The 27,719-nt window shown below is 43.7% G+C and overlaps 3 protein-coding genes across 3 annotated transcripts; 1 reads left to right on the top strand and 2 right to left on the bottom strand.

Moving 5' to 3' along the window:
- The first annotated feature begins 405 nt into the window (after positions 1–405).
- LOC117349634 (olfactory receptor 6M1-like) lies at positions 406–1,365 on the top strand. Its single transcript, XM_033923225.1, has one exon. The coding sequence runs from the start codon at positions 406–408 to the stop codon at positions 1,363–1,365; it is 960 nt and encodes a 319-aa protein (XP_033779116.1).
- A 7,289-nt stretch (positions 1,366–8,654) lies between these two features.
- LOC117350643 (olfactory receptor 10A4-like) lies at positions 8,655–9,607 on the bottom strand. The gene has a single exon (XM_033925070.1). The coding sequence runs from the start codon at positions 9,588–9,590 to the stop codon at positions 8,655–8,657; it is 936 nt and encodes a 311-aa protein (XP_033780961.1). The 5' UTR covers positions 9,591–9,607.
- Positions 9,608–22,175: 12,568 nt separating this feature from the next.
- LOC117350645 (homeobox protein NANOG-like) lies at positions 22,176–27,518 on the bottom strand. Its single transcript, XM_033925072.1, has 4 exons — positions 27,287–27,518; positions 25,639–25,880; positions 24,417–24,506; positions 22,176–23,204 (listed from the first exon to the last, which is right to left on the bottom strand). Exons 1-4 carry the CDS (start codon positions 27,456–27,458, stop codon positions 22,863–22,865), a joined length of 846 nt encoding a protein of 281 aa, XP_033780963.1. The 5' UTR covers positions 27,459–27,518; the 3' UTR covers positions 22,176–22,862.
- Between the last annotated feature and the right edge of the window lie 201 nt (positions 27,519–27,719).

Below are 27,719 nucleotides of genomic sequence, written 5' to 3'. Positions count from 1 at the left end.
CGTGTGCATCTATGTCATTTACATGTGTTCTTGGCACCCAACGTATAAAATTGTCCAGCAGGGAAATTCTATATCGGGGTACCTTGGAGGATTTAAATGTATAGGTTCCTACTTTGTTTTATAGAATTCTAGTCTATCTGGATATATGTATGTTAAACATTTATGCAAGCAGAAATAACTAAGGCCATCTTTTACAAAGGCCCGCTAAGCATTTTAGTACAGATTTAGCATGCACTAAATCAACGCATGTGCTAACCGCTAATGCATCCATAGGATAACATGCATGTGCTAGCGTTTAGCCAGTTTTAAGGACCATATATAGAATATTGTGGTAATGCTCCAGTTCTGCATGGCAAAATCAGCATTAATTAGTGTCTTCCTTCAGCAGTAACTCCTACTAGACAGATGGAGAATTGGACCCAGATTTTCGTCACAGAATTTATCTTCACAGGTTTCCATATCACAAGGGGATCTGGAATCATGATCTCCCTTCTCCTGGTGCTGATGTATGTCTCCACAGTCGCATCCAACCTCATCATCATCGTCTTGGTCTGGATAGATCACCGCCTCCATTCTCCCATGTACTTCTTCCTCTGCAACCTTTCATTCCTTGGGATCTGGTTCACCTCCACTATCGTACCCAAGCTACTCTCCAGCTTTCTTCTGGACAACAGCATCTCCATCACTGGATGCAGGTTGCAGTGCTTTTTCTACTTTTTTTTAGGGACCACAGAGTATATTCTTCTGCCAGTCATGTCCTTTGATCGTTATGTGGCCATTTGCAACCCGCTGCGCTATGCAGTCATCATGAGTAGTCGTGTCTGTCTCGGACTAGCTCTGGTTGCTTGGGTAGGGGGTTTTGTTTCTGTATTCTCACCATATTTTATGATACTTAGGCTGTCCTTCTGCAGGTCCAACACCATCAATCATTTTTTCTGTGATGCTGCTTCCCTAATTCATCTCTCCTGCACAGATACTACACTTCTTGATCTGATGGTATTTGTTACTGCATCTGTTGTATTAATCAGCTCTTTTCTACTGATAGTGGTATCTTATGTATATATCATATCTAGTATTCTTGCAATATCTTCTGCCGAAGGCAGGCAGAAGGCTTTCTCTACCTGTACCTCCCATATCACTGTTGTCACCATTGCATATGGGACGGCACTTTTTCTGTATGCCAAACCGGCCAAGACTGACTCCTTTAACTTAAACAAAACCATGGCATTACTCACCTCAGTGGTGACGCCCCTGTTGAACCCATTTATTTATACTTTAAGGAACAAGCAGGTGAAAGAGGCCTTCGTAGATGCTGTGAGAAAGAGTAGACTTTCACAAGGTCTGGAAAAAGATTGGGATTCATAGATTCAAGTTTATTTTGGTTTGATATAGCGCTTTACATAAAGCATAACTAAAAGTAATTTAAAACAGGGAGGCTTGACATAAACAATTAAAATAATGTAGGAGACTGTTTTCAATACAAACAATGAAGGAAACTGCCTAGGATACAAAAGGAAGACAGCATGGTTACATCATATCATAAAATAACAAAATCAAGGGGGAGGGAGAAACCAAAGGGAGCGCAATTAAACTGAAATGAGGATCCAGGCCTATACCCCAAAGGCATCTTTAAAAATAATGGTTATAAGGTATGCTTTGAATTTGGCAATATTAGTTTGTTGTCTCATATTTGAAGGGAGGGAGTTCCATAGTGTGGGAACTACGACTGAGAAAATTGTTTTGCGAGTTGTATCATAGACTAACTGGTGAACAGAGGGAATTGCAAGAAGATTTTGCTGTGATGATCAGAGTACTCTAGAAGTTGTGGGCAGAACTGACAATCTATGAATGAAAGCAGGCAAATGTACTGTTTTCATCTTAAAGTTAAGAAAAAGTAATTTAAATGTAATCTAGTGGGTGATAGGTAACCAATGTGCATTTTTCAGGAGCAGGGTTACATGATTTTCCACTAGGCACGCCAACATGTCAACCTAGACTCTATTGTCACTAACCAGTACTGCTATTTTTAGGAAATCAGCACCAGAGTTGATTATTTCATAACCATGATGTAGAACCTAATTAAAAATTCTAATTAGCCTCCAATTACTGTGTCACCAAACCACCAGGGCTGTGATGTTAGCCATTCTCTGTAGGAAAGCTTTACTTCTCCTTCACATCCAAGAATTGCCACAATAGGCCTGATAAATAGTATTAGAACAATCAGTTCTGCATGAAACTGCCATTATTGAACACTAGTGTAAGGCTGCAGTTTCACGGCTCTTTCAAAAGCTGCTGTAAGTACTTGTATCTAACTGTTGCTAGACACACAATTCCTAGTATTCCATAACCTTGCGCCAGTTCCTAGGCTTGTCCCTAACTCGCCCTCACATAGAATTTGCATACACTTAGCTTATAGAAAAGTTGCACATATATAACTGCTTAGGCTCCACAAGGCGTGATTCTATAAATGGTGCCAAGCAGGTGATTGACAACCATGTCTATAATGTAGGCATCATTAAGCGTCATTTATAGAATCCAACCCTTATTGGCTTTCATTGGCGTTAATTAATCTCTAACTGGCACCGATTAGCAAAGTTAGCCTGCATTAGGTGTCCTAGACTTGGCACTGCTCCATTAGGCCAGATTTTCATTTGCCTAATTTGTCGGCGCCTATGTAAGATGCTTAATGATGCCTAAGTCAACCATGCCTATTCTCCGCCAATAACCATGCCTACTGTTTGAGATAGGCATCATTAGGCATGGAAGGGCGCTTCCACTTAGGCATCACTTGCAGAACTCTTAAATTGTTTAATTAATCTTGTTTTATTGATTGGCTGAAAAACAATGTGGTCAATTACCACACCGATTAAGCTAAATAGAAAATAAAAGGCGCAGATCCTAAACTTAGGTGTTGCTAGACAGCTGCAATTAGGGCAGGTGCTATAAATTCAATTAAGCCAGGTGCTATAAATGGTGTCTACATTAGAGGTCTTTTATAGAATTGGATAGGTGCCTGTTGCCCAATTATTTTTTAGCAATCATGGAGCCTGTTAAGGGTATTTTGCCAACTAAGTTAGTCATCTTTTATAGAATCAGCCCCAGAGTGTCCTCCTTCTACCTGGTTCATAGTCTAAAGCGCACGAGGACAAAGGCGCGCCGAGAACCGAGCGCAGACAACTGAGCGCAGGACTTCATCGCGCCGAAGGTTTTCTTCGGCGCGATTAAGCCCTGTGCTCAGTTGTCCGTGCTCGGTTGTCAGCGCGCCTTTGTCCTCGCACGCTTTTGACCCGTCACCCTTTTACCTTAATACATGTACAAAGTGTTTCATACCACTGAGTGCATGAAAATTGTGGGGCTACTTGAAAGACACTGGCAGAGATTCATCCAATTCACCCATATAACTGGTTATATCATGAACATACTGTAGGTCATACAAAGCCAAGGTATGTCATACTGTGTCATTTAAAGCTGGAGAAATCCCCATAATCCTGTCTCTGCCATGCCCACAGATCTCAGACAGCAAATCTATTTTTTGCAAATCACTCCCAACCATGCATAGTAGCCTACCCAAGGCCCCTTGGCTAGTAAATGTTTATGCAGTTTTCCTCTAGAAGCTTGTCCAAACTCCTTTACACTCAACAATCTTAGATCCCATTACGTTTTTGAAAACATTTGTCAAATGGGAAAATAAAAACTCCTTAGTATATCTGACCATAAATTCTTTGCCAAACCACATGCCGTTTCAAAACAGTACAAGTGTAACCTAATTTAATGAGGGGACCTAAGATTATCGAGGTCTACAAACTGATTGTGATCTCGTTAAGACTTGTAACATTGTTCAGTTCATTTGATATACCGCAAATAAAATCTATGCGGTTTAGACAATAGAAAATGGGGGAAGAAATTGCTCATAAACAATGTGGACAATATAGGACTCATAGAAGGAAGAGGAAAAACGGTGCAAGAAAGATTACATTACATAGCAAATTGAGCATGTCCAGGCAGTTTGTTGGTCCTGCTAAAGAAGCCGGGAAGAGGTCTGCTCTCTCTATGTAATGCTTAAAGTTATTATCTGTTTGCAATAAAGATTTTTTTTTAAAAAATGCTTCATATTTCCTTTTAATTAAATTGTAAAAAAGGGAATTGAACTGGAAGTTGTAACTGTTTTAAAGGAAAATGCACTGGAGTTTCCAATATTTTGAGTTGTGTGTAAATGCATGTTAAAATAGGGAGCTTGTTTCTTATTATGATTCAACTGCAGGTATAAACTGGGTTAATACAAGTAATTTTGAATTATATATTTGAGAGAAAGAATTGTAAAGAGTATGAAGTTAGCATAGCTCCTGCAAATGAGTACTGAACATAGGCATTCAGCAGATCTTGTTAGGGTTACCATTTGGCTCCCCAAAAAGAAGGATGCATTGAGACATCCGGGTTTTAATTCCACCTGACTATGGCGGTATAGAAAAATAAAGTTATTATTATTATTATTATTATTACTAAAAGCAAAGGAACTAAAACCCGGATGTCTCAATCCGTCCTTTTTCTGGAGCCATATGGTAACCCAAATCTTGCTAGAGAAGCCAGGAGGAGGTCTGCTCTGCTCTATGCAATGTTTAAAGTTATTGCTTGTAATTAAAGGGTAATTTATGGCGAGGACTTCAAGATTGTCTGACACCCAGTCGAATAGCGAGGGTGAAAGGCGCCCGAGCTGGTGGTGCCCGTCCCGTGCCCTTTTCTCTCCTTCCCTGCTTCCCTTCTCCCATACTTCTGTAACATTCCTGGCACAAGCAGCACCAGCATTGGCTCTTCCTCTGATATCACTTCCTAAGCGCAGGTCCAGGAAATGACATCAGAGGAACAGCTGATGCTGGTGTGACAGCAGGTTGGGGATTGCTGCTCATTCCAGGAAGGTTACAGAGGTGCGGGGAAAGGGAAGTGGTGGACATGCGTGGCAGTGGTGAGCGGGGGAGGAATGGGGGGGGCGCCCAAGGTGGACTGTTCCTCCTGCCCCTCCCTCCCCCCCCCCCCCCGCTTACTACAACACTGCTGACACCACAAAAGCTGGAGAATATTTCTGTAGTCGCCTACTGGAGCTGGAAATCCTAAGATCTGCAGCCACAGTCTGCAACATTAGTGCAGTGGCCTGAGAACCAAGAGAACTGGGATCAGTTCCCACCGCAGTTCCTTGTGATTCTAGGCAAGTGAGGTAAACAGATTTACATATCTGTCACCTCCATTATATGCAAATCTGTCTCATTCATGTTCTATAGGTATATCCTGCCAACCTGACTAGCTGGTGGTCCCTCAGAACATGTTTGAGAACCACTGTGCTGGAGTATACTGATAGCTGCACAAGTCAAATCGTTTTGTATATCAACCAGATAGTTTTCTGGCGATGCCAGTCCCTGTCAAACTGATCCTCTTATCCTATCTTAAAGAGGCACTCATTTGAGGGGAGCTGGAAGGCACTTTTCCACATGTAGATCTCACTTCACCTCTGCTTCTTTATTCTTTGGCCCAGTCACCATCACCTACCTGAGGACCAAATCCAAACAGAAGACACGACGTTAAAGTATTATCAAAAAGGAAAAGGGAGAACCTCCACAAGATGGGAAATATGATAGAGACGTTTAAATATCTGCATGATGTAAATACGCATGAGTCGAGTTTCTTTCATTTGAAAGGAAGCTCTGGAATGAGAGGGCATAGGGTGAAGTTAAGAGGTGATAGGCTCAGGAGTAGTCTAAGGAAATACTTTTTTACAGAAAGGGTGGTCGATGCGTGAAACAGTCTCCTGGTAGAAGTGGTGATGGAGGAGACAGAGACTGTGTCTGATTTCAAGAAAGCCTGTGATACTCATGTGGGATTACTTAGAGAGACAAAGAGATAATAGTTACTGCGGATGTTAAGAGCCTTAGCCAATAACCATAAAGCTCTATGACCTCACAATGCAGGTATAATGAGCCATAGCCTATAAGGAGAGGAGAGAGTGGATGGGCAGACGGGATGGGCCATTTTGCCTTTATCTGCCAGCATATTTCTATGTTAAAAGACTTCATTTACCTACCACCCTTATTTGATCTGGGCAGTTTACAAACTGACAAACTATAAACTTAAAAAAAAGAAAGGAACTCCATAAAAAAAAATAAAAATTGAAAAAACCTAACACATGTGTTCTACAATCCAATTCACTCTATCATACTACAGCCCTAATATTAAAATCAGCTGTTATCTATAACTAAATAAATTAAACAAACAGAATTTCCCTGGAGCGCGACCCAATCGCCCTGCTTTGACGATGACAATCCAAGCGCTATTCAATGAAATGGGTTTTCAGCATGCATTTGAACGTTTTATAGCTGACTGTGGCCCGAATTTCTTTTGGCAGGCTGTTCCATAGGTTTGGAGTCGACCAGAAGAATACTCTTTCCCTAGTAACTGAACAGTGTGTCATCGTACATCGAGGAGACATCATTCTGAAGTCCTAAGGTAACTAAAGGGCATGTACAATGATGTCCATCTACTTAGTTATAGAGGTTCCTGTTCCCATAGAGCCTTGTGTGCTAAAAAAAGAAGCAATTTAAATTTGCTTCTAAAAGCAATGGTCAACTAATGAAATTTTATAAACTATGGTGTTGCACGATCATAAAGTCAAGCATCCCTGAGAGACCTAATCCCTGCATTCTGTAATGCCTGCAGTCTTTTAACAAGGGCCTGTGGCAAACCTAAGTAGACCATATTTTCATAGTCCAATCTGGATATAAACAGGACATACTCAAATAGCAGTGTTTGTACCCTTCAAGTTTCAAGCAGCCTTCTAGACGGTGTACAAATTTGTAAAAACAGAGAACAAACTTTAACTAAATTTACAAGTTAGAGGTGACAATACATCACCAAACTATAACTATAAAAACTATTAAAAACAAAGACAAACAAGAACAAAAGGTAAAAGGCAAGAACTACATTAGGCAAAGTAAAAGAGAACAATTAAGGAAAAAACAAGAGGGAGGGCTGCTGTTAAACTCAATAGTATTTTCGCTCGATTGCCCTCAAAAGGACGGTTAGGCCTCAAAGGCATCAAGGAAGAGAAATGACCTTAGCTTCGTCTTAAAGTTATTAAGATTTGATTCTTCACGTAAATAATTTGGAATACAGTGACAGAGAAGATAGTAGACCTCATTGTATAGATAAACTTCAGTGACGGTATAAAGAAAAGGTTCTTTGCAACCCAATAAGAAACTATTAGTGCAAAGCAGTGGCAAAGCAAGGGTGAGACGTGCCCAGGGTGATGGCTTCACACCCCTGCCCTCTTCTCTGCCCCCCTACCTCCACACACTCCTTCCCCACCCCCTCTTGTCACGCACGCACTGCTTCCCTTCCCCTGTAAAGTTCCTTTCCCAAGCAGCAACCCCAACTTGCTGTCATGCCAGCGTTGGTTCTTCCTCCGATGTCACTTCCTAGGCGCGGGTACAAAAGGGGACCTCAGAAGAAGAGCCGACGCTGGCACGGCAGCAGGTCGGAGGTTGCTGCTTGTGCCAGGAACATTACATTACGGGGAAGGGAAGCAGTGTGCGTGGGGGGCAGGGAAGGCGTGGAAGACAGAGAGGATGGGTGCCTGTACCCTCACCAAGATGGTGCCTGGGACAGACTGCCCATCCCCCCTTACTACATCACTGCTGCAAAGAGTCTGGTTTTATATTGTGAGTCTGTAACCTTCACCCCTTTAATTTTAGTTTACATGTTAGGCTCCCAGCAGTATCAGTAATGAAACTGTACAGCTCATTAGCACATGAAAGCATTCAGTCTTTATTAACAGTTGTAATTTCCTCAGAGCAACAAATAAGAAAAGGGTTCTAGCATTATACAAATCATTCCCCCCCTTTACTAAGCTGCAGTAGAGGTTTCTACTAGAGGTCTGCACGGGAACGGGGATTGCGGGAATCCTGCGGGTCCTGCGGGATTCCCCCCTAACCCACGGGACTCCCACGGGGTCCCCCTTCTGGCCCACGGGACTCCCATGGGGATGGAAGGCTTTGGAAGCAGGTTTCGTCCATATAATATAATGGACACGTCAGTCTTTGTAAAAGAGGGGTTTTATAAGTTAATTACCTGAACAGAAAACAAAAAAAGGGTTCCACCAAAGAGATTCCACAAGGAAAACAGCAGTGCAAACAAAACAAGAAACTGTGGAATTGATGATCCTGTCAGAAGTAATTGCTGCTTTTTATGGGGATGGGCGGGGATGGAGGTAATTCCTTGCGGGGATGGGTGCGGACGGAGAAGATCCTGGTGGGGTGGGGATGGAGAGGATCCTGGCGGGGACGGGCGGGGATTGGTGGGATTTCTGTCCCCGTGCAATTCTCTAGTTTCTACCACCACTTGGAGTGCTAAATGTTCCAATCCTGCTCCAATGCTCATAGAATTCCTATGAGCATTAGAGCAACACTGGAGCATTTAGCACTTCAGGTCATGATAGAAACCTCTACTGTGGCTTAGTATAAAGGGGGTGGGGGGGATTTTCACTCTGAAAGTTATGCTGAGGTTACAAAACTGGCCATAGAATAAAGAAGCAGAGGTGAGGTGAGAGCTTCACGTGGAAAAGGCCTTCCACCTCTCCTCAACCGAGTGCTTCTTTAAGGTAGGACATGCAATTATGCTCTCTGAGAAAATAAAATCTTTCTGAGCGCTCTTTTAACTTCTTTATTCCTGAGACTATAGATCAGTGGGTTTAACATGGGAGTCATAATAGTATAGAAGAGGGCAAGCAATCGATCATTGTTAAGAGAGTAGCTGGTCTTAGGTCTCAGATAGGTGATGGTTCCAGTGCTGTAAAACAAGGAGACAGAAATAAGGTGGGAGGCACAGGTGGAGAAAGCTTTGCGTCTCCCCTCAACTGAGCGGATCCTCAGGATGGCCTTGAGAACGCGTGCATAGGAAACCAGGATGAGTAGGAAAGGGATGAGAATGACTGCCACATCATACACAAAGATTGCAATTTCATTAATAGAGGTGTCTTCACAAACCAAGCTTATCACCGGGGGAACATCACAGAAGAAGTGGTTGATTACATTGGGCCCACAATAGGGTCGGCTAAATATGAATCCAGTTTGACCCATGGCAAGCAGAAATGCAGCAATCCAGGCCCCAGCTACCATCTGGATACAAACTCTGCTGTTCATGATGAGGGAATAGCGTAGGGGATTGCAAATGGCTGCATGGCGATCATAGGCCATCACCGCCAAAAGGAAGCACTCAGAGGTTGCAAATGAAATAAAAAAGTACATTTGTCCACCACAGCCTATGAAAGAAATACTTCTTTCATGAGATAGGAGGTCTCCTAGAACCTTGGGCATGGTCACAGAAATGTAACACATTTCCAAAATGGAGAGGTTCCACAAGAAAAAGTACATGGGAGTGTGGAGACGGGAGTCCAGTGTCACTGTCACAAGGATGATGACATTCCCTAGCAAGGTAATAATGTAGATAACTAGGAACAGGGTGAAGAGGAGATGCTGCAGTGGCAGAGACAGGTCTGAGAAGCCCACCAGCAGGAATTCGGTCACAGAGGTCTTGTTTTCATGAATCATCAGTTTCCGTCAAAGTGTCCCACCACGAGCACAGCCAAGACTGCAGTGAAAGTGAGTCGAAAATTATTAAATTAATCATAATCGTTATGTGTCTTTGTGCTAGGTTAGATAAGAATGTGATGGGGAATGGTAATGGAATGATGTATTTTGGATAATTGAAGGCACAATCAACACTGTCCTTCAAACACAAATTTTGGGATCTAGAGCTGGTAGACCACGTTCACTAATATGCATCTCCATTCCTGCTCAGCTGTGACTTATTTTATGTATGTATGTATTTATTTATAAATATTATAACTCAACAAATCACCATGGGTCATGGAAGAATATTATCAAATACAGTACTTACAATACGTAATATTAATTCAATAAATCTTAAGGCTCAAGACCAAACAATAAGAACATAAGCCCAATATCCTGTTTCCAACAGGGACCAACCCAGGTCCCAAGCACCTAGCTAGATCCCAAGTAGCAAACAGATTCTATGCTACTTATCCTAGGAATAAGCAGTGGATTTTCCCAAGCCATCTCAATAATGGCCTATGGACTTCTCTTTTAGGAAATTATTCAAACCTTTTTAAAACCCCGCTAAGCTAACTGATTTCACCACATTCTCTGGCAACAAATTCCAGAGTTTAATTACACATTGTGTGAAGAAATATTTCTCCAGCTTGTTTTAAATTTACTACTTAGTAGCTTCATCACATGTCCCCTAGTCCTAATATTTTTGTAAATGATCAAAATCTTGATTATCTAATCATCAAGATCTGTTATATATAAACAGGAACATTTTAAATGTCTTAAATCTATCCTTCCCCTCGCTAAAAGGCATTTCCCACACAGGAAAGCTAGGGACCTCCCTCCACTTCAAAATCACTGAGCTCTGGAACAACCTTATCTCCCCTCTTCGGAACTTGAGCTCTCTCCAAGTTTTCCGCAAACATCTGAAAACCTGGCTTTTCTCAAAAAATGTAAGTCTCCCTCCAATTTAGGAATCAAGGAAACTTTTATATCTTGGCATCCCAAGTCCTCTAAATTTTCTTCACACTTCTACCTCTAACCCTCTGTTGTAGTTCCTTCCTATTTCTTCTACTGTAAACCGCGTCGAGCTCTACGAACGTGGAGATGATGCGGTATACAAACCTAAGGATTAGATTAGATTAGAAGTGCAATTGAAAGGAAACTCTGGAATAAGGGGGCATAGGATGAAGGTGAAAGGAGATAGATTTAGAAGTTATCTAAAAAAATATTTCTTTATGGAAAGAGTGGTGATTGCATGAATTGGCCTCCCAATGGAGGTGAAAGAGACAAGGACTGTATCTGCATTCAAGAAAACAAGAAAAAAAAAAGCATAGAAAATCTCTACCAGAGAAAAATATTGCTTGTTACTGACCATCATTTTGTGTATTTCGAGGTTTGAAATGTTACTCTTAAAAAAAAGTCATAACAAATGTGATTAATTTTGCAACGATGCAGGAAATCTAGTGCCCAGCTCCACCTGGGAATCTGGGTGAGAGTAAGAACATAAGAATAGTCTTACTGGTCAGACCAATAGGTTATCAAGCTCTGTAGCCTGTTCTCACGGTGGCCAATCCAGATCACTAGTACCTGGCCAAAATCCAAGGAATAGCAACATTCCATGTTACCGATCCAGGGCGAGCAGTGGCTTCCCTCCATGTCTTTCTCAATAACAGTAATACTTGGGCCACAAATTAAATTTATGATTTGCATATCATTACACCTCTGATTTGGTCCTGTATGCTCCTTCTGTCAGCCCCATAATAGCAATAGCAAATAATTGACTGAAGAAGCAGATTTATCTATGTTTTCTGTTTCCTTCAACTCCCAGACAATACTATGGTCCTTGAGGGCCAGGTTTGAGAAGAACTGTAAAATCGCTGTATAGAAATAGCAAATAATTTCCTCCCTTCTCAGTCTGTTCTGAAATTTCAATCTGAAAACAGCTAAGAAAATACAAAAATTGTCAGGTATACTGCAATGTTAGATTTTGAGTAATCCAATTGACTTGCTGAAGATCAGTGATTTATTCACCAAGATATCTGGTACCAATGTAAGTCCTGTGGTTGAAGCATTTGAAGGTTGAGATTTCTTTTAAAGCAGGGTTTTCTATGCCTGCGCTATTCATAGACTCTGCTTGAATACTCTAGATCTCTTGCTTCTGTGAACTGGAGCACTGCATATAGAAGGGAGAAGCAAATACAGGAGCCACTTATAGCTTCCTGAATCACAGGGATGTTCTCTGCTGCACAATATTTACCTGAAACAGGCATTTCCCCAGATCCTAAAATTCTGTGTTGCAGGACTTGACACTAATCGCCTCTTCTATGAAACTGCGCTAGCTCATAGGAACTCTATGAGCGTTGTGAGCAGCGCGGCTCCCCCCTCTAGAAATTTCTACTGCAGTTTCATAGAAGAGGGGGCAAGCTGACACCCCTAGATTCAAAGGTGAAAAGGCATGAATACTGAATAAAAATGAGGAGAAAATGGGGTGAATGCTGTTGGTGACAGGGGAGTACATGTTTGGAAGAAAAGAGTACAAGATGGTAAATTCTGTGCAAGGTGAGGAGGGGTCTTATTGTTCAGGAGAAGGGTGAAGTGAAGGCCAATGTAGGCATCACTATTCCTGCTGTAGGGGGGTAGACAGATATTTTGAATAAAGCAAGACATATGAAAAAAATGGTAGGATACAGCATAAAGGGATCATGGAGGAAAGAAAAGGAGGAGAAAAGATCAAATCCAAGAACAGGGAAGGAATTGAGAATGAGAGCAAGAGCTAGAGATGGAAGAGAACAAGAGAAAGGGAAGAGAGACTGAAAATTGAGGGAGAGATGATCACCTTTGTAAATCCACTTGAAAGAAAACTAGGTAAAAAGAAGAACATGAAGAAATGACAGTGAGGAAGAGAAGAAAAGAGAATCAAAGAAAATAAAGATGAAGGAAGGAGGCCATCAGAGGAGGTGCAGAATTTTTTTTTAAAGGAAAGGATTAGAGAATTATTAAACCAAAAGAAAGGCCGTCATAAAAGCAAGTTATTAGATGCCTCAACTTAAGGAACCTGAACTTAAAGTTAGGCTAGCTATGGGGTTGTCTAAGCAAAGACTCCTAAGTTAGGCACCCAACATAAACACAAATAGAACTTATGGCTACAGAAACCCAAACAGTAAATCTGTCCCAAGACAAACCTTGCGTCCCTCAACATGATGTGTAACTGTCAGTTATGCTTTATGGATGAAAGATATTATTTACTTTCTTCTAGACACTACTGACATAAAAGGGAAAAGAGCTTTGATGTTGGTGGCTCTATCCAAACTCCAGAGGGCTCTCATTACTCAGTTTGAACCTGGAGGATCATGACCTTTGCCTTAAATACTCACTTGTTGCAGAACCCCTTCAAGATCAATGCCAAAATTAACAGGTTGGAAGGGTTAGTGCTGAACGGAAGCCACAAAAAACCTTTCTGTTCACCCTAAACACTATGAGTTGGGACAGTCAGAGGTAGCTTGAATCAAAACTTGGTTGTCACTAAAATGTTAGATGATTTCCTTGCTAGATGCAGTAGGAGGTTTTGATATAAGACATAAATTACAGACTAAATTTCAAAGGCAGGAATGATCCTAAGCAACCCAACTTAGAAGCAGGAAAGACAAAGGGAATCAAGCCTGATTCCTCTGAAGGTTTAAGCTCTCCTATGCCTTGAAGAAAGACAAAATATACAATATCAGAGAGTGGTAGAAAACTGGAACGCTCTTCCAGAGGCTGTTATAGGGGAAAACACCCTCCAGGGACTCAAGACAAAGTAGACAGACAGGTTGTTCACCCTCTCCAAAGTAGAGAGAACGAGAGGGCACTCTCTAAAGTTGAAAGGGGATCGATTCCGTACAAACGTAAGGAAGTTCTTCTTCACCCAGAGAGTGGTAGAAAGCTGGAATGCTCTTCCGGAGGCTCTTATAGGGGAAAACACCCTCCAGGGATTCAAGACAAAGTTAGACAAGTTCCTGCTGAACCAGAACGTACGCAGGTAAGGCTAGTCTCAGTTAGGGCGCTGGTCTTTGACCATAGGGCCGCCGCATGAGCGGATTGCTGGGCACGATGGACTGACCCAGCAGTGACAATTCTTATGTACTGGAGCACTGTACATTCAAACACAACATAATCCTGGCTTCTTTGTTGTCTTGGTACGGTTTGGGTGAATTTATCAAAAATTCTGACTTAAAGTCTTCATGGAGACCATAAAGGTGTGATTCACCAAGGCAGTCCAATAGGATCCTCTTACTTTGCTCTCTGGGAATTCATCATAATTATTCAGTAATTATACATTATGTAATAGTCAGGCTTCATTGCTCTCAGCAAAACAAGATGTTAATCCCAGGGGCTGGAAGGCAGCTCAAAGGTTCTACTCAATGATCAATAAAAATACTGGGATCAATATTCCAGCTAGGCAGACAAGTGTTTTTTGAAACACTGACTGCCGTAGAGAGATTTGAGACAGTAAAATCCGGACCCTGCCCCCAAGCCCGCCCAGTTCTACCCAGCCCCACCTTGTTCTGAACAAGTAAAGTTCTGTTCCACTTCTGTCTTGCCCCCCCCCAGCCACATCCCTCTCAACCTATTTTCATGCTCAGAGCCATATCAGGAGGGCATCGCAAGTTTGATGCGATGATGTCACAAGCAATGCGCACGTGCTTATGATGTCATCAGGTGGCATCCACGCATGTGCAGATGCCCTCCTGACGTGGTTCTGAACTAGAAGCTTTTCAAAACCCAAAGTGCCAGGTTTTAGAAAAGCCATCTGGACGCCCGGACATATCCTCTAAAAAGGAAAACATGTCCAGGTAAATCTGGACATCTGGTAACCCTGCTGTAGATTGAGCTTGGGCCAAATCCAGATGCTGGCAATGAAAATTCCATACAACAGAGGCTACGGGCCAATATTATGCCCTAGCATCCTAATCATAGAAACATGATAGCAGATAAAGGCCAAATGGCCCATCCAGTCTGCCCATCCGCACTAACCATTATCTCTTCATCTCTCTAAGAGATCCCACGTGCCTATCCCAAGGCATTCTTGAATTCACACAGTCTCGTCTCCACCATGTTTAACATGACCATTTTTTTTCTCAAAATGGGACAGGACAGGATTCCCCCCCCTCAAATCCTCCCCCGACCCTACAAAATATAGACAACAGCTATAAATTCTCAAAACTGATACATTTTGATCACTAAATTGAAAATAATTTTTCCTACCTTTGTTGTCTGGTGATTTCATGAGTCTCTGGTTGCACTTCCTTCTGACTGTGCATCCTTTCTTACTTTCATTTTTTTCTGTTTTTCTTTCTCTCTCTCTCCCTGCCCCCTTTATCTTTCTTTTTTTCTTCCTCCCTCCCTGCTTCCCTCCCTAGCCACTGCCGATTTCTCCGAGCTGATGCAGCAATAGGTGCATGCAGCCGCGACTGCACAAGACTCTCCCAACATCAATTCTGACGTCAGAGAAGAAGTTCTGGGCCAGTCAGCGATTGGCTGGCTCGGAACATCCTCTTCAATGTCAGAATTTATATTGGGGGAGGCTTGTACAGTCGTGGCTGCATGCACCTGATCTGTGCTGATCCGAGCTGTGCTGTGCTGTGCTGATCTGAGCTGCGTCGGAGAAATCCCGGGCTCTGCGATTACCTGTCCTGTTGTCCCCATGCACAGCTTCGGGACGCTGAAATGTTCCGTTTTCTGAGAGAGTGTCCCGAAGCAGGTAATCTAAAAACGGGACATATGGTCACATTAACCATGTTACTAAACATCTCACAGCAAACACATCTATGGAGTTCTGGGTTAGTACAAACTATTCCTACTGGGTTTTTTAAAGCCTCAATGAAATGTCACCCAAGTATTTACAAGTAGGGTTACCAGAGATCCAGGAAAATCTGGACATGTCCTCTTTCTAGAGGATTATCTGGGTGCCCCAAGGGATTTCCAAAATCTGGCAGTTTGTCTAGGTTTTGCAAGTTCCCAGCTCAGGGCCAAGTCTGGAGGCCTCAGTGCATGCAAGATGTCAATGCTATGTAGATGTATATTTTTATGCACTATTTTTGAATAAAAAATCAATAAAGATTTGTTTTTAATGCTATATGACATCATGTCGACATCCGTGCATGCACAGAGGCCCTCCAGACCTTGAGGAAGGAGACAGGAGGTTTGGCTGAGGGGGAATGGGGCGGGTTCAGGTATCCTTTTTATTATTATTTTTTTGGGAGAGGAAATCTAGCACCCCTATTTACAAAACTGTTTGGTGCCTTATATATATATATGTATAGAGAGAGAGAGAGAGAGAGAGTTACCAGATTTTTGCTGGGCAAAAGAGGATGCATGGCCCCACCCTGTTCTACCCCAGCCCTGTTCCACTCCTAGCCCACAGCATCACCTTGTTCATCCCCCAACTCCACCCCCACACAAACCTCGTCTCTTTGGGCACAGATACCCTCCAAATGCAGCCTCAAGCTCAAAGCTTTTTAAAATCCAAAGTGCCGGGTTTTGAAAAGCCATCCAGCTGTCTGTAGTCCTCTAAGAACATAAGAAGTTGCCTCCGCTGAGGCAGACCAGAGGTCTATCCTGCCCAGCGGTCCGCTCCCGCGGCGGCCCATCAGGCCTAATTGCCTGAACAGTGTCCTTGACTAATTTTGTAACTGCCTCTAATCTTCTAATCCTATCCCTATTACCTACCTCGACTCCTATCTGTACCCCTCAATCCCTTTGTCTTCCAGGTACCTATCCAAACCTTCTTTGAAGCCCTGTAGCGTGCTTCTGCTTATCACATCCTCTGGTAGCGCGTTCCATGTTTCCACCACCCTCTGGGTGAAAAAGAACTTCCTGGCGTTTGTTCTAAACCTTTCCCCTTTCAATTTCTCCGAGTGCCACCTTGTACTTGTGGTTCCCCATAATTTGAAAAATCTGTCCCTGTCTACTCTTTCTATGCCCTTCATGATCTTGAAGGTTTCTATCATGTCTCCTCCAAGTCTCCGCTTTTCCAGGGAGAAAAGCCCCAGCTTCTTCAGTCTGTCAGTATATGAGAGGTCCTCCATACCCTTTATTAGCTTAGTTGCTCTTCTCTGGACTCTCTGGACCGCCATGTCCTTCTTGAGGTACGGCGACCAGTACTGGACACAGTACTCCAGGTGCGGGCGCGCCATTGCACGATACAGAAGATGTCTGGACATCTGGTAACCCTACCTATATACCTTCAAGGACTTTGTGCTCCTTTTACTAAGGTGCGGCAGCGTTTTTAGCGCATGCTAACCCCACGCTACGCGGCTAGAATTAACGGCTGCTTAATGCTGGCATTAGCATCTAGCACGCACAGCATTGTAGCGCGTGTTATTCCACGCGTTACTGCCCTAACGCAGCTTAGTATAAGGAACCCTTTGTGTTCCTCAAATCAATCTGGTTTGGTCGTTCCTACCCAGAAATGTTTGCACTATGGATCAATATGTTGTACCATCAGAATTGAATAAGTTGTCTGTACCTCTTCAGCGCCGGTCAGATTTATATCACTAAGAAAATACTGAAGAAACCATCTTTTCTTTCAGATAAAATATGCTACATCTTTAATAGCTCAATGGAAGTATTAATGTTATCTTTTAATGACAGATTTATATGTTGTGATTTGTCAGGTGTTTTTTACCTCACCCTGTAGCAAGATTACAAGCATCACCAGTGAGTGAACAGAATGATTTGATGGAAGACCACCAGTTTTCATTATTTTTTTAAAAAATGGAGGTTGATAGTGAAAAACAAGATTGTTAGCAGGTGCTGGTGGTGTACCATCCCTTATGTTGTGGAAGAAAACTAATTATCTGCATACAGAATCAGACCAAAGTAATTCGTGCGTCGGCTGATATTCCCTATTAAGGAGGATCAAGTAAGGCCTGAAGCTTTTGACCCATAGCCAAGCAAGAGAAGTCTAGCGCGGGAAGGAGGTGCCGAGGCCCTCCCTTCTTCCTCTGTAGCTCAAATAAATATTCGCTAGTGCAACCTGTTTCTGCAGCCTGCTACTCACGTTGGCGTTGGCTGTCCCTCAGATGTCACTTCCTGGCCCCATGACCAGGAAGTGATTTCAGAGGAGAGGCAGGGCAGTACAAGGAACAGTCAAAAACACAAATGGAGGAAAAATATATATACTCCTTCTGGTGAGGAAGCGTGAAATAATCAAATCAAAATAATAAACAGCACGCTAACATTAAAAAAATGAACATATTTTTAACTAATATACTTAATATTTATAATGGAAGGTAGTGCTCAGAGACACTGAGGAAAAAGGGGAACAAATTCCTCAAAAAACCTCACCATCCAATCATTGCAGTACTTTCCCATTAACAACAGATGGCATTTTTCAGTGTACTGTAATGAAATAAAGTTCAGAAACAACTTATCTTTAGTTATAATTCTTTGGCCTCAACGTACCATAAGAAACAGGCCAGAGAAGCAGCTCATGCTGGCAAAGATATAAAGAGGTACGGCGAGGGCATGTGCCGGCATTCACACCAAGACAGCGCCTGGGGGCGGTCCCCCCTCCCCCTTACTATGCCACCGTCAGTAACCTCTACACACGACGGAGATTATACAAGATATTTGACGCAGAGAGAGACACATAAGGGGAAGGGTGATTACGTAGAAGGAAACAGGAAAAAAAAGAATAAAACGAAAGGCCTCTTCTATCAAACTGCACTAGCAGTTTGTAGTGCAGGGAGCCATGCTGAATGGCCCGCGCTGCTCCCGACACTTATAGGAACTCAACGAGCATGAAGCAGTGCGGGCTATTCTAGCGCAGTTTGATAGAAGACGCCCTAAGACTTTTGAATCACTACCACCCTGAAAACTCAAAAGCGGGCAGGGATCTTTTCCAGATAAGCCCCGCCAAAAAGTTAACCCCCGCCACAGTTTTAGCTAACACCATGCTAAGTGAATACTTGGGGAAAGTGATATACAAGGGGGGGGGTGGAGCCCCCCCTTGAACCCCCTCCAGAGTCATTATTCAAATCATGTGAATAATTTCCTCGTAGGGCTTCAATAGTTTAATAATTTATAAGGTGGCGTGGCTTAAGTTTTCGCCCGTGTACTTTTTGCATTAGTGGCGGGGCTTATCTGGAAAAGACCCGCGGGCAGGGCTGTAAAACAAACTCAAAAATACAAGTGCTTTTGCAGATAATACACAGTCCACCTGCCTCTTGTACATATGAGAAAGACAAAGATTTGGAATTAGAATGCAAGGAAAGGGCTTTTAATGCAAGTTTGTAATGAAATCTTAGGTAAAGAAAGCAATGAAAAATAAATATATAAATCTTGTTGTAGAGAAACAAGAGATTTAAGAAGGGGAGAGTGTAACCCATCAGTAAATTGGGGCGAGAGTGTAGTTTAGTGAAGCTGGCACTTTGATCCGTCTGATTTTCCTGTCAGTATTTAATGTCATTTTGCCAGCAACTATATTGATCTGCCTTTTGCACAGCAACTGAGGCTATGGAGAAGGGGGAGGAGTTTTCTGAGGAAGGACAGTCTCATTGGGTGGAACTAGGGTTGTGAAAGGGGAGGAGTTTGCTGAGGACTGTGAAGAAGGGGGAACAGTTCCAGCGGAGGGAAATCTCTGCCTGGTACTCCTTGGTTTGGGAAGGGAGTTGTGCCAGATTATGTCAGAGTAAGCAGATGACAGAGGGATGGAGGATTTTGAGTTAGAGATCTTATGTGGCAGAGATATGAAAGGGCGTGTAAGTGCTGTGAAAGGCTAGCAGAGTAAACAGAGCTTATATGAGAAATTTAGGAAAGTTGAACTCATGCAGGTTCTGTAGCAGCTCCTAAGGGAAAGAAAAGGAAATCCACCTTTTAATACCCCTTTCTTCTTGAATGCCAGAGACATATAAAGCACAAATGCAAAGAAGTCATATCTATCTCCCTCACAACCTTACGTGAAGTGAAAGAGGCTTCAATTCAAGCTCTGAAAGGGGCAGTATGGAGAGATGAAGGAACCTGCTCTTGATCAGAACAGTGAATCAATGACAGTTATAGGTTCTCACAAAATATGCTACATGAAAACAAGATTGAATACTATACCAAGAACACCATCTGTGTTCTGCCCCAACAGCTGCTGAAAGCAGGCAGCTGGTTCCTGCAAATCTATAAATTTGAGAACACATTCTACACTTCAGCAGCCACTGTTATGCTGCAGTAGCCAGAATGTGCTGAAACTAAATGGCTAAAAATTAACTTGAGAATAAGTTAAAGGCCAAGCAAGAGATGCTCAGTGTTGCACAAAAATAAAACCCACTTGCAATTCAAAACATTTCAGTTCCAGACCTGAATATGGCAGCTCCGCTGGTATCGCATTGGCAGGAAGCTGGTCCTGCAGTGGGAAAATTTAGATACATGGTCCTACTGCATGCCGAGCAATATTCCGGTATTTGCTTGAAAGAGAACAGCGGTTTATTTTTAACTGGCGTACATTGAGCCCGATAGGTCGCTATAGTGACATAGGTCGCTGTAGTGACATGTTTAAATTGGGTCACTATGGCGCACATTGGCAGCGTCCATTACTCTTCTCGCTGTTTTCAAGACGCATCCCGGCATGGCTGATTTAAATGTATAGTCTTAGCCTCCAACAGTGTTAGCTATTTGCAGGTCATTTGGCTCTGGTCTCTTCGTCTGCCATGAAGATGAAGCTGTAAGGATGTATTTAAATGGTTATGCTGATTGATGTATATATTGTATCGTATCATTTAGTGAGCAATTGCTAGGGATTTAGCATATTTATTCAGCTTATTTGTTGTTGTTTTTTTTTAGTTTCCGCTCCTGAGGAAGCAAGAAACAGCGAAACGCGAGTCGAGGGGTGGCTTGATGATTACGGCTTCAGCAATTTTACTTTCACTTATGTGAGGTTTTACGAGTAGCTGCCCAGCTTATAGGACCAACCTCTACATGCAATGATCATTCAGATATGTTTATCAGTTTTTCTGTTAAGAATGTAATCTAATGTGTTGATATGCTAAGTGGTGGTTGGACAAGCAAGAGCTATGATGGTCCTATTAGGCAACTGCATTTGTTCACTATGGGGTCTTTTTATTAAGGTGTGCTAACCGCCATTATATCCTATGGGCAGCTTAGCTAAATCAGTTAGCACACCTTAATAAAAGGACCCCTAGCTGTTGAGCATTGTTGGTTGTGGGTCTGAGCACTGCACATAACTTTAATGACATTAAACTGTGATTTTTTTTTAGGAAAATATTATTAATCACAGGATCCATACCACTAGACATTAAGGCCCAGATTCTGTATAGGACGCCCAGTCTCAGAAGCTGACGGGCGTCCTATATAGAATCTGGCCTAAGGTAAACCCAATTCTCTAACAGATGTCCATGTTACAGATGCCGTTAGAGAACTGGGTTATTGTAGACGCGGCCGCTAAGCTTATTGCAGCAAGGGATCTCCCCACCCACGAACGAACACGGCAAGAGGGATGCCCAATCCTTTCTTCCGGACCAACCCCCATGGAATATTGCTGGCAGGAGGGTGCCCAATCCCTCCTTCCGGAATACCCTCCACCAAGGATACCACCACTCCCCCAATGCATGGAACCCCCCCTCCCCCACTAACCTTTAAAGATGGCTGGCTGGACAGGTCTTCCCCATTGTCCTGACAGCAAGTCCGCCTCTGTCAAAATGAGGCGGGCCTGCCCCTTCCAGGTGCATTGTGGGATGCACCGGGGAGAGGACCAAGGCCTGATTGGCCCAGGCGCCTATGGCCCTGCCCATAGGGGGCCTTAGGCCCCTCTCCAGTGCATCCCACAATGCACCAGGAAGGGGCAGGTCTGCCTCATTTCAACGGAGGTGGGCCTGCCAGCCAGACATTGGGAATGCCCATCATTAAAGGTTAGTGGGAGGGGGAGGGGGGAAGAGGGGTTATTGGGTACCCTTCTGCTTTGTTTGTTCAGCGGGGAGGGGGTACTGGCGGCCGAAGCTTCAGCCACTAAAAACTTATCGCAGCAGGGAGGTTCCTTGCTGTGATAAGCTTAGCGGCCGCATCTACTTACAATGTGCAGATCTCCAGCTGGCCTATGGAGATGCATATGGCCCCTAGGTTTGCTTAAGGCTACTTCCAAGGTAAGCCACGCCTACGCCTTAGGTGAGCTTACGCTCCTCCTTATGTTCCCGGAGGCGCCTCCAATATAGGCGGCTTTCCTGGGGAGCTTTTTTTTTTTTTTAAAAAAAAAAGCAAAACAAAAAACCCCCAAGAAAACATGCATTCCGATTGGTTGGTTAGACAGCAGTAGGACGCCTACTGCTGCCTACAAGTGGGACACTGTTTATAGAATCTGGGCCCATTTGCTTAAACCCCAGTATTCCTTCCAAACTCAAAATGGCTGTACTAAATAAGAATGTATTTTCAGAGTTGTTCACTGCTGGAGGGGTGGGAGGTTATTACAGCATGGTAATGCTCTGGGCCTGTAGCATCTCATGCATTAGTGACCCAGTTCTAGCCTAAGTTACTTTTTGGAGCCTGGGAAAAGCAATGTTTAATAGACACGAGAAAACAGAGTAAATTAGAAAATCTTTATGCGTATTTATGTATATATCTACAAAAAAGAAATCATCAATATTTTGTATAGCTAAGACCTGCAATAAAAGTAAATGCATAAAAACATGGTGGCAATGGTTGAAACAGGGACATTAAATACTAAAATTACCTTTTAAACCTTCCCGCACCAGAATACAGGAGAGTTTAAAAACTTAGCTCAAACAGGTAGGCTGCAGGATTATGAATTCCATGCACAAGGCAGGGAGAGTCTTAATCCTTGGAGTCTCCCTCCACCTTGACCTCATACTCATCTGGACAATGTAGCTAGACATTTATTAACATGGAAGAGCAGAAGAGGCTCACAGCTGAACACTTGCACGTGCACAGACGAGCTCAGTAACATACATGAAGTAGCTAGAGGGTTTGTCTGCCCCCTGCCACTTAACTTGCTCCATTACACGAAGGCCGTGACCTTCCACTGCCTAACTCCATATCCTAAAGCAAAGGGGAGTGGAGACTAGTGACCTCACCTGCCCAGCTGCACCACAAAGCCTAGACTTACCACCTGTGGTACAGTTACGATATGAACCAGGATGATTTCAGCATCTTGTACCTATATCTTAAGTATACAAAGAACCCCCTCCCCAACACACACACACACACACAGCATTCATAATGGTAATTTCAAGTCTCAGGACTGGTATAAATTCATAGGAACTGGGAAACTCCCAAGTCACCTTGCTCCAGGAGTTGACGCTGGCGAGTGCACAAGGTGACATGATCAGGGCCAGAGAAGTGCAGAGGTGGAGAAGAGGAAAAGGTTGACGTCTGCTCTTGTCTTGCCTGGGGGTTGTAGACTTGTACTGGATTGTACATGGGATAGTATGGAGAGTGCTGGGAGGCAGAAGCAGGGCTGGAGGGGAACGCAGAATAGTTCACTTGAAGGCAGTTGTAGTTAGTAGACTGAGTGAATGTTGTCCCACTCTGGGCACAGCTCGAAGTGGCAAGGTGTTCTTGTGAGGAAGGTAAAGGGTCTCCATAGTTTGGGACCTGATGAAGGACAAAAAAAAAATAAACAACAAGAATGAATAAGCTATACCTCCATGCTGTCATCTGACTGTTCACACCTCTATCACCATTAATGTAACCTGCAGCTTGTTATTACACACTTGAACTCTCGAGTCCACTGGTCTGCTCCCACCGTCTCAACCTGTGTGCAGTGATGTCACCCTCCAGACCTAACTTCAAGACAGACCAGCTCTTGCTTCACTCTTTGCTTGTAAGGTATTTTTTTCTGTCTGTGTAAACTGCACCTTTCCTTTATTACAAAGGGCAGTGTTTCTCAACTCGGTCCTGGAGTAGCCCCTTGCCTGTCAGGTTTTCAGGTTGCCCACACGGAATATGCATAAACTTGATATGCATGCACCGCCTCCATTGTATGCAAATTTCTGCATAGTCATTGTGGATATCCTGAAAACCTGACTGGTAAGGGAGTACACCAGGACAGATTTGAGAAACTCTGGGCTTGGGGACATCACCACTATCTCTCTTAATTTTAGTACTCAAATGTACATTCTAAAGCCAGAGCTCTCAGTTTCCAAAAAGCCACCCAAAAGCATGCAGGTTGACAATTTCCACATCAAACACTTGAGGATCAGTAAAGAATAAATGTAGGACGCCTCATACAACATCCAAGGCCTAGTTTGGCAAGGGTATGGTTACCATATTTTTCAACCCCGCCCTGTTCCACCTGTAGCCCCACCCCACTCTGTCCAAGCCCCGCCCAGGTCAGCTTCAAGCCCCACCCCAAGACGAAGCTCCAGCCGTATCTGAAGGGCCTGAAGCATGCGCTGATGTGTACGACATCATTGGCATATGCTCAGAGGCCCTCCCGATGTGGCCAGAGCTCATTGGTGGCTTTCCAAAACCCAGACAAAGGCAAGATTTTGTAAAGTCCATCTGGGAACCTGGACGGTCCTCCAAAAAGCTGACATGTCAGGGTTTTTCCGGATGTCTGGTAACCCTAACCAAGGGCAGGTTGCTGGGTCAGTCTACACTCCCACTGGGCTGCGATCTGCAAGCATACAACTGTCCGTTCCATCATGGTCCCTGCCCCTTCCGACAACAATTTCCTGTTCCAGGACAGGCGATCTGCAGCGCCAACAGTTGTACACATGCCCACACCCACTGGAGGAGGGAGGTACTTCACCCTGGGTAGCTGCCAAGACAGGCTCACCACTGATCCAAGACATCCAGGGTTACCTGTGTTATCCAGGAAGCCTGGTCCAGCCACACATCATCCTTGTGAAGCCGCTTTAACTTCATTCTTCTATTCTGGAACCAGGTCTTTACCTAGAAAGCGATACAAGAGAGATTGTGAGCCCACCAGGGACAAGAAAATACCAACAACTACTATGAGGTGTTACAGAAAAGCAGCGTATTGAGAATCAAACTGAATAAACTACAGTTGAGGAAGAGGGAAAGACGCCAACACAGATCTATTAAGAGTTCAAATTCTCAGCTCTGTCGTGCTCTACATTGGTAGTCTTTAGAGTCCCTTATCTACCACCCCCACAGCTCTGTCCCTCTTATATTGGGTCTTGGCCTATTGAGTCAAGTGCCCAATAGTCATCATTAAGCACCAGTAACAGCTAAAATTGGTTTCTGCCTGTAAAGTGTGTGGGGGGTGGGGTTTGGGGGGGGAGATGCAGAGAGGGAGAAGATCTGATTTGGGTGGAGTCCTATAAGAACATAATCCATAGTCCTATAAGAACATAATAGCCTTAATGGGTCAGACCAATGGTCCCATGTAGCCTAGGGTTACCCGACATCCGGGAAAACCCAGCTGTCTAGGCTCCTGGATGGATTTTCCAAAACCCAGCAGTTTGCCCAGGTTTCGGAAAGCCCCAACGAGCTCCGGCCGCACCTGGAGGGCCTCTGAGCATATGCGGATGTCACACACATCCGCGCATACTCCAGGCCTTCCAGACATGGCTGGAGTTCGTCGGGGAAGACGAGAGGAGGCTTTGTGGGGGGTGGGGCTGGGAGCAGAATTAGGCGGGGCCACGTATCTGGGGCTTTACTGCCAAAAATATGGTAACCCTAATCCAGGGGTGTCCAATGTCGGTCCTCGAGGGCCGCAGTCCAATCGGGTTTTCAGGATTTCCCCAATGAATATGCATTGAAAGCAGTGCATGCAAATAGATCTCATGCATATTCATTGGGGAAATCCTGAAAACCCGACTGGACTGCGGCCCTTGAGGACCGACATTGGACACCCCTGCCCTAATCTAACCCAGTCTCTTATTTCCAACAGTGGCCAATCCAGGGCACAAGAACTTGGGCAGAAACACAAATAGTGGCAACATTCAGGCAGAATCCCAAAGAACAAGCAAGATTCCTTAATCCCTGAGAGAGTAACAAGGTTCCATGCCACTGATCCCAAGGCGAGCAGTAGTTTCCCCCATGTCTGTCTCAATAGTACCTGTTTGGCTGTGAGCCCCAGGGTCGCAGCCACTTGTTGGATCTGAAGGGGCGTCAGGTAATGCTGCCTATGGAAGTGCTGCCGTAGGGCCCAGAGCTGCTCCTGAGTGAACACGGTGCGGGCCTTGGGCCTTCTACCTGCCTTCTTTTCTCCCTCCCCCGGGTTCAGGGAGGAAAGCTCTACTTTCACTTTGGTTGAGGCAGGAGGGATCTCAGCTACGGGCGAGCCAGAGTCCTGCCATCCTGCTCAGAAAGGAACATTGTATAAAAGTCTGAGTTAAAACAGAAGTTATGTAAAAAAAAAAAAAAAGAAAGCAAAATAGTTTATAGTTTTAGGCCACACAAAGCTAAGGACATTGAGAAAAGTTGCATAACAAGAACACATTGAAAGGCTTATATTTACAGTTTCAGGTTGGTTTGCTGACCATCCCCATTCTGATGCATTATGGGACTTGTAGTTCCTAATGCTACCCATTGAAATTACTATTTCAAATCCTACATTGCTTTGGGCTATAAGTTCAGACCCAGGACTGGCCACAAGTCTCCAGCCTGAAACTGGATAACTTGCCATCCCTTAACTGGAATAGTAAGCTCTTTGGTCCTGAGATCCGATCTCAGTTCTGCCCATTTTCCTAACCCAGCCCCTTTCTTGCAATTCACAAGCAGAAATAACTGACCAAGCAAAATAAGATTTAGGATTAATTTCTCCTAAAAACCGACAGTACTTTCAAAGCAAAGTACTAAATAAATTTTTGCATAGATGCATAGCTGTGACAAGAAACAGGAGAAAGAATAAGGACAATTATTATTATAAAAGCATATTAAGGGAAAAAAAAAAATATATATATATATATTCTCCACAGTAGCCAGTCTCAGGCTTCCTTTCCCAGGGGGATCAGGTTCTAAAAGTGATTTGGCAAGTCCACTGGTCTTAGGGTGTCACTGTTTAGTAATTTTTGCTATATTTAAGTTACCAGATTAACTTCCATCCAGATAAATCATAAACTATTTCCTGTTAGGCATTTTATTTAAAAGTCTTAATATACCACCTTTCATAGAAATATCAAAGCAGTATATAAGCTAATAAAAGAATCAGAAAAGAACACCATAAGTAAAAGAAAAGATAAGATCAGACTAGGATTGCCATATGACTCCAGAAAAAGGAGAACACATTGAGACATCTGGGTTTTTACTTGCAAGTGCTTTCAATGGCAGTAAAGTCTGGATGTCTCAAGCTGTCCTCTCTTTTCTGGAGCCATATAAATAACCTTAACCCAGACCCCAAAGAGAGTAAAGTAAGTGTTCCTTTTACTAAGGTGCACTAGTGTTTTTAGCATGTGCTGCATTGCCCCGTGTGCTAGACGCCAACGCCAGCATTGAGCTGGCATTAGTTCTTGGCGTGTAGCGGGGGGCCAATGCAGCGCATGCTAAAAACGCTAGCGCACCTTAGTAAAAAAAAAGCCCTCAGTGTTAAAGCCAAGTAATCCTGTTACCCAAACAGTTGAGCACAAAGAGAACCACACTCAGCCCTGCCCACCCCTACAGGTACGTCAGAGCCCAAAACAGGGCCCTCTGCCCCCCTCTTGCATCCAGATGCAGGGCTGGGTACACAGATGTCATCTCACAAGGAAGAGACAACATGACCTTACCTGGGTTCCACCTTCCTAGAGCCTCTGGGTTTGGGCTAAGTCCAGCTGCTGCCTGCTGGGGGTTAGGGAGCACTGACACAGGTTCAGCTGAGCCCCAGAAATACTCATGGAAGTTCAGGTCAGTGGCATCCTGGTAGAGCTGAGGTTCAGGTACTGATGTAGGAACAAGCATATTGCTAAAAGTGCAAGAAGGTGAAACAGAAAAAGAAAAAAAAAAAACCCCCAAACAGGAGTAGCAGAGCAGCCAGGAAAGATTAACTAGGACTCAGCCCCCTGTCCAGGTCCAGCTTTATAGAGACTGGACCAGCCCCATCCCATTAACAACTCTGCCTCACAAAACAAAACAAAAAAAAGCATGTGGGCGGGTGGGACTTGGGGAAAGACACAATCCCATTCAAGATCAAATGTTTTGTTTTGCAAACCTTAGAAACAA

This window comes from Geotrypetes seraphini, chromosome 16 (assembly GCF_902459505.1).
Source record: "Geotrypetes seraphini chromosome 16, aGeoSer1.1, whole genome shotgun sequence".
In the NCBI taxonomy this organism is placed as follows: domain Eukaryota; kingdom Metazoa; phylum Chordata; class Amphibia; order Gymnophiona; family Dermophiidae; genus Geotrypetes; species Geotrypetes seraphini.
Note: the sequence above shows the minus strand (reverse complement) of the source record. Positions and strands in the feature narration are given on the sequence as shown.

What these genes read in the sequence shown, in the direction of transcription:
- LOC117349634 (XM_033923225.1), top strand. Translation starts at nt 406, where the DNA reads ATGGAGAATTGGACCCAGATTTTCGTCACAGAATTTATCTTCACAGGT.
- LOC117350643 (XM_033925070.1), bottom strand. Translation starts at nt 9,590, where the DNA reads ATGATTCATGAAAACAAGACCTCTGTGACCGAATTCCTGCTGGTGGGC.
- LOC117350645 (XM_033925072.1), bottom strand. Translation starts at nt 27,458, where the DNA reads ATGCTTGTTCCTACATCAGTACCTGAACCTCAGCTCTACCAGGATGCC. An exon ending in TCTAGGAAGGTGGAACCCAG is followed by an intron (nt 25,881 to 27,286) that starts GTAAGGTCATGT and finishes CTTTCTGAGCAG; the next exon opens with GATGGCAGGACTCTGGCTCG. An exon ending in AGGCTTCCTGGATAACACAG is followed by an intron (nt 23,205 to 24,416) that starts GTAACCCTGGAT and finishes GTCCTTCATCAG; the next exon opens with GTCCCAAACTATGGAGACCC.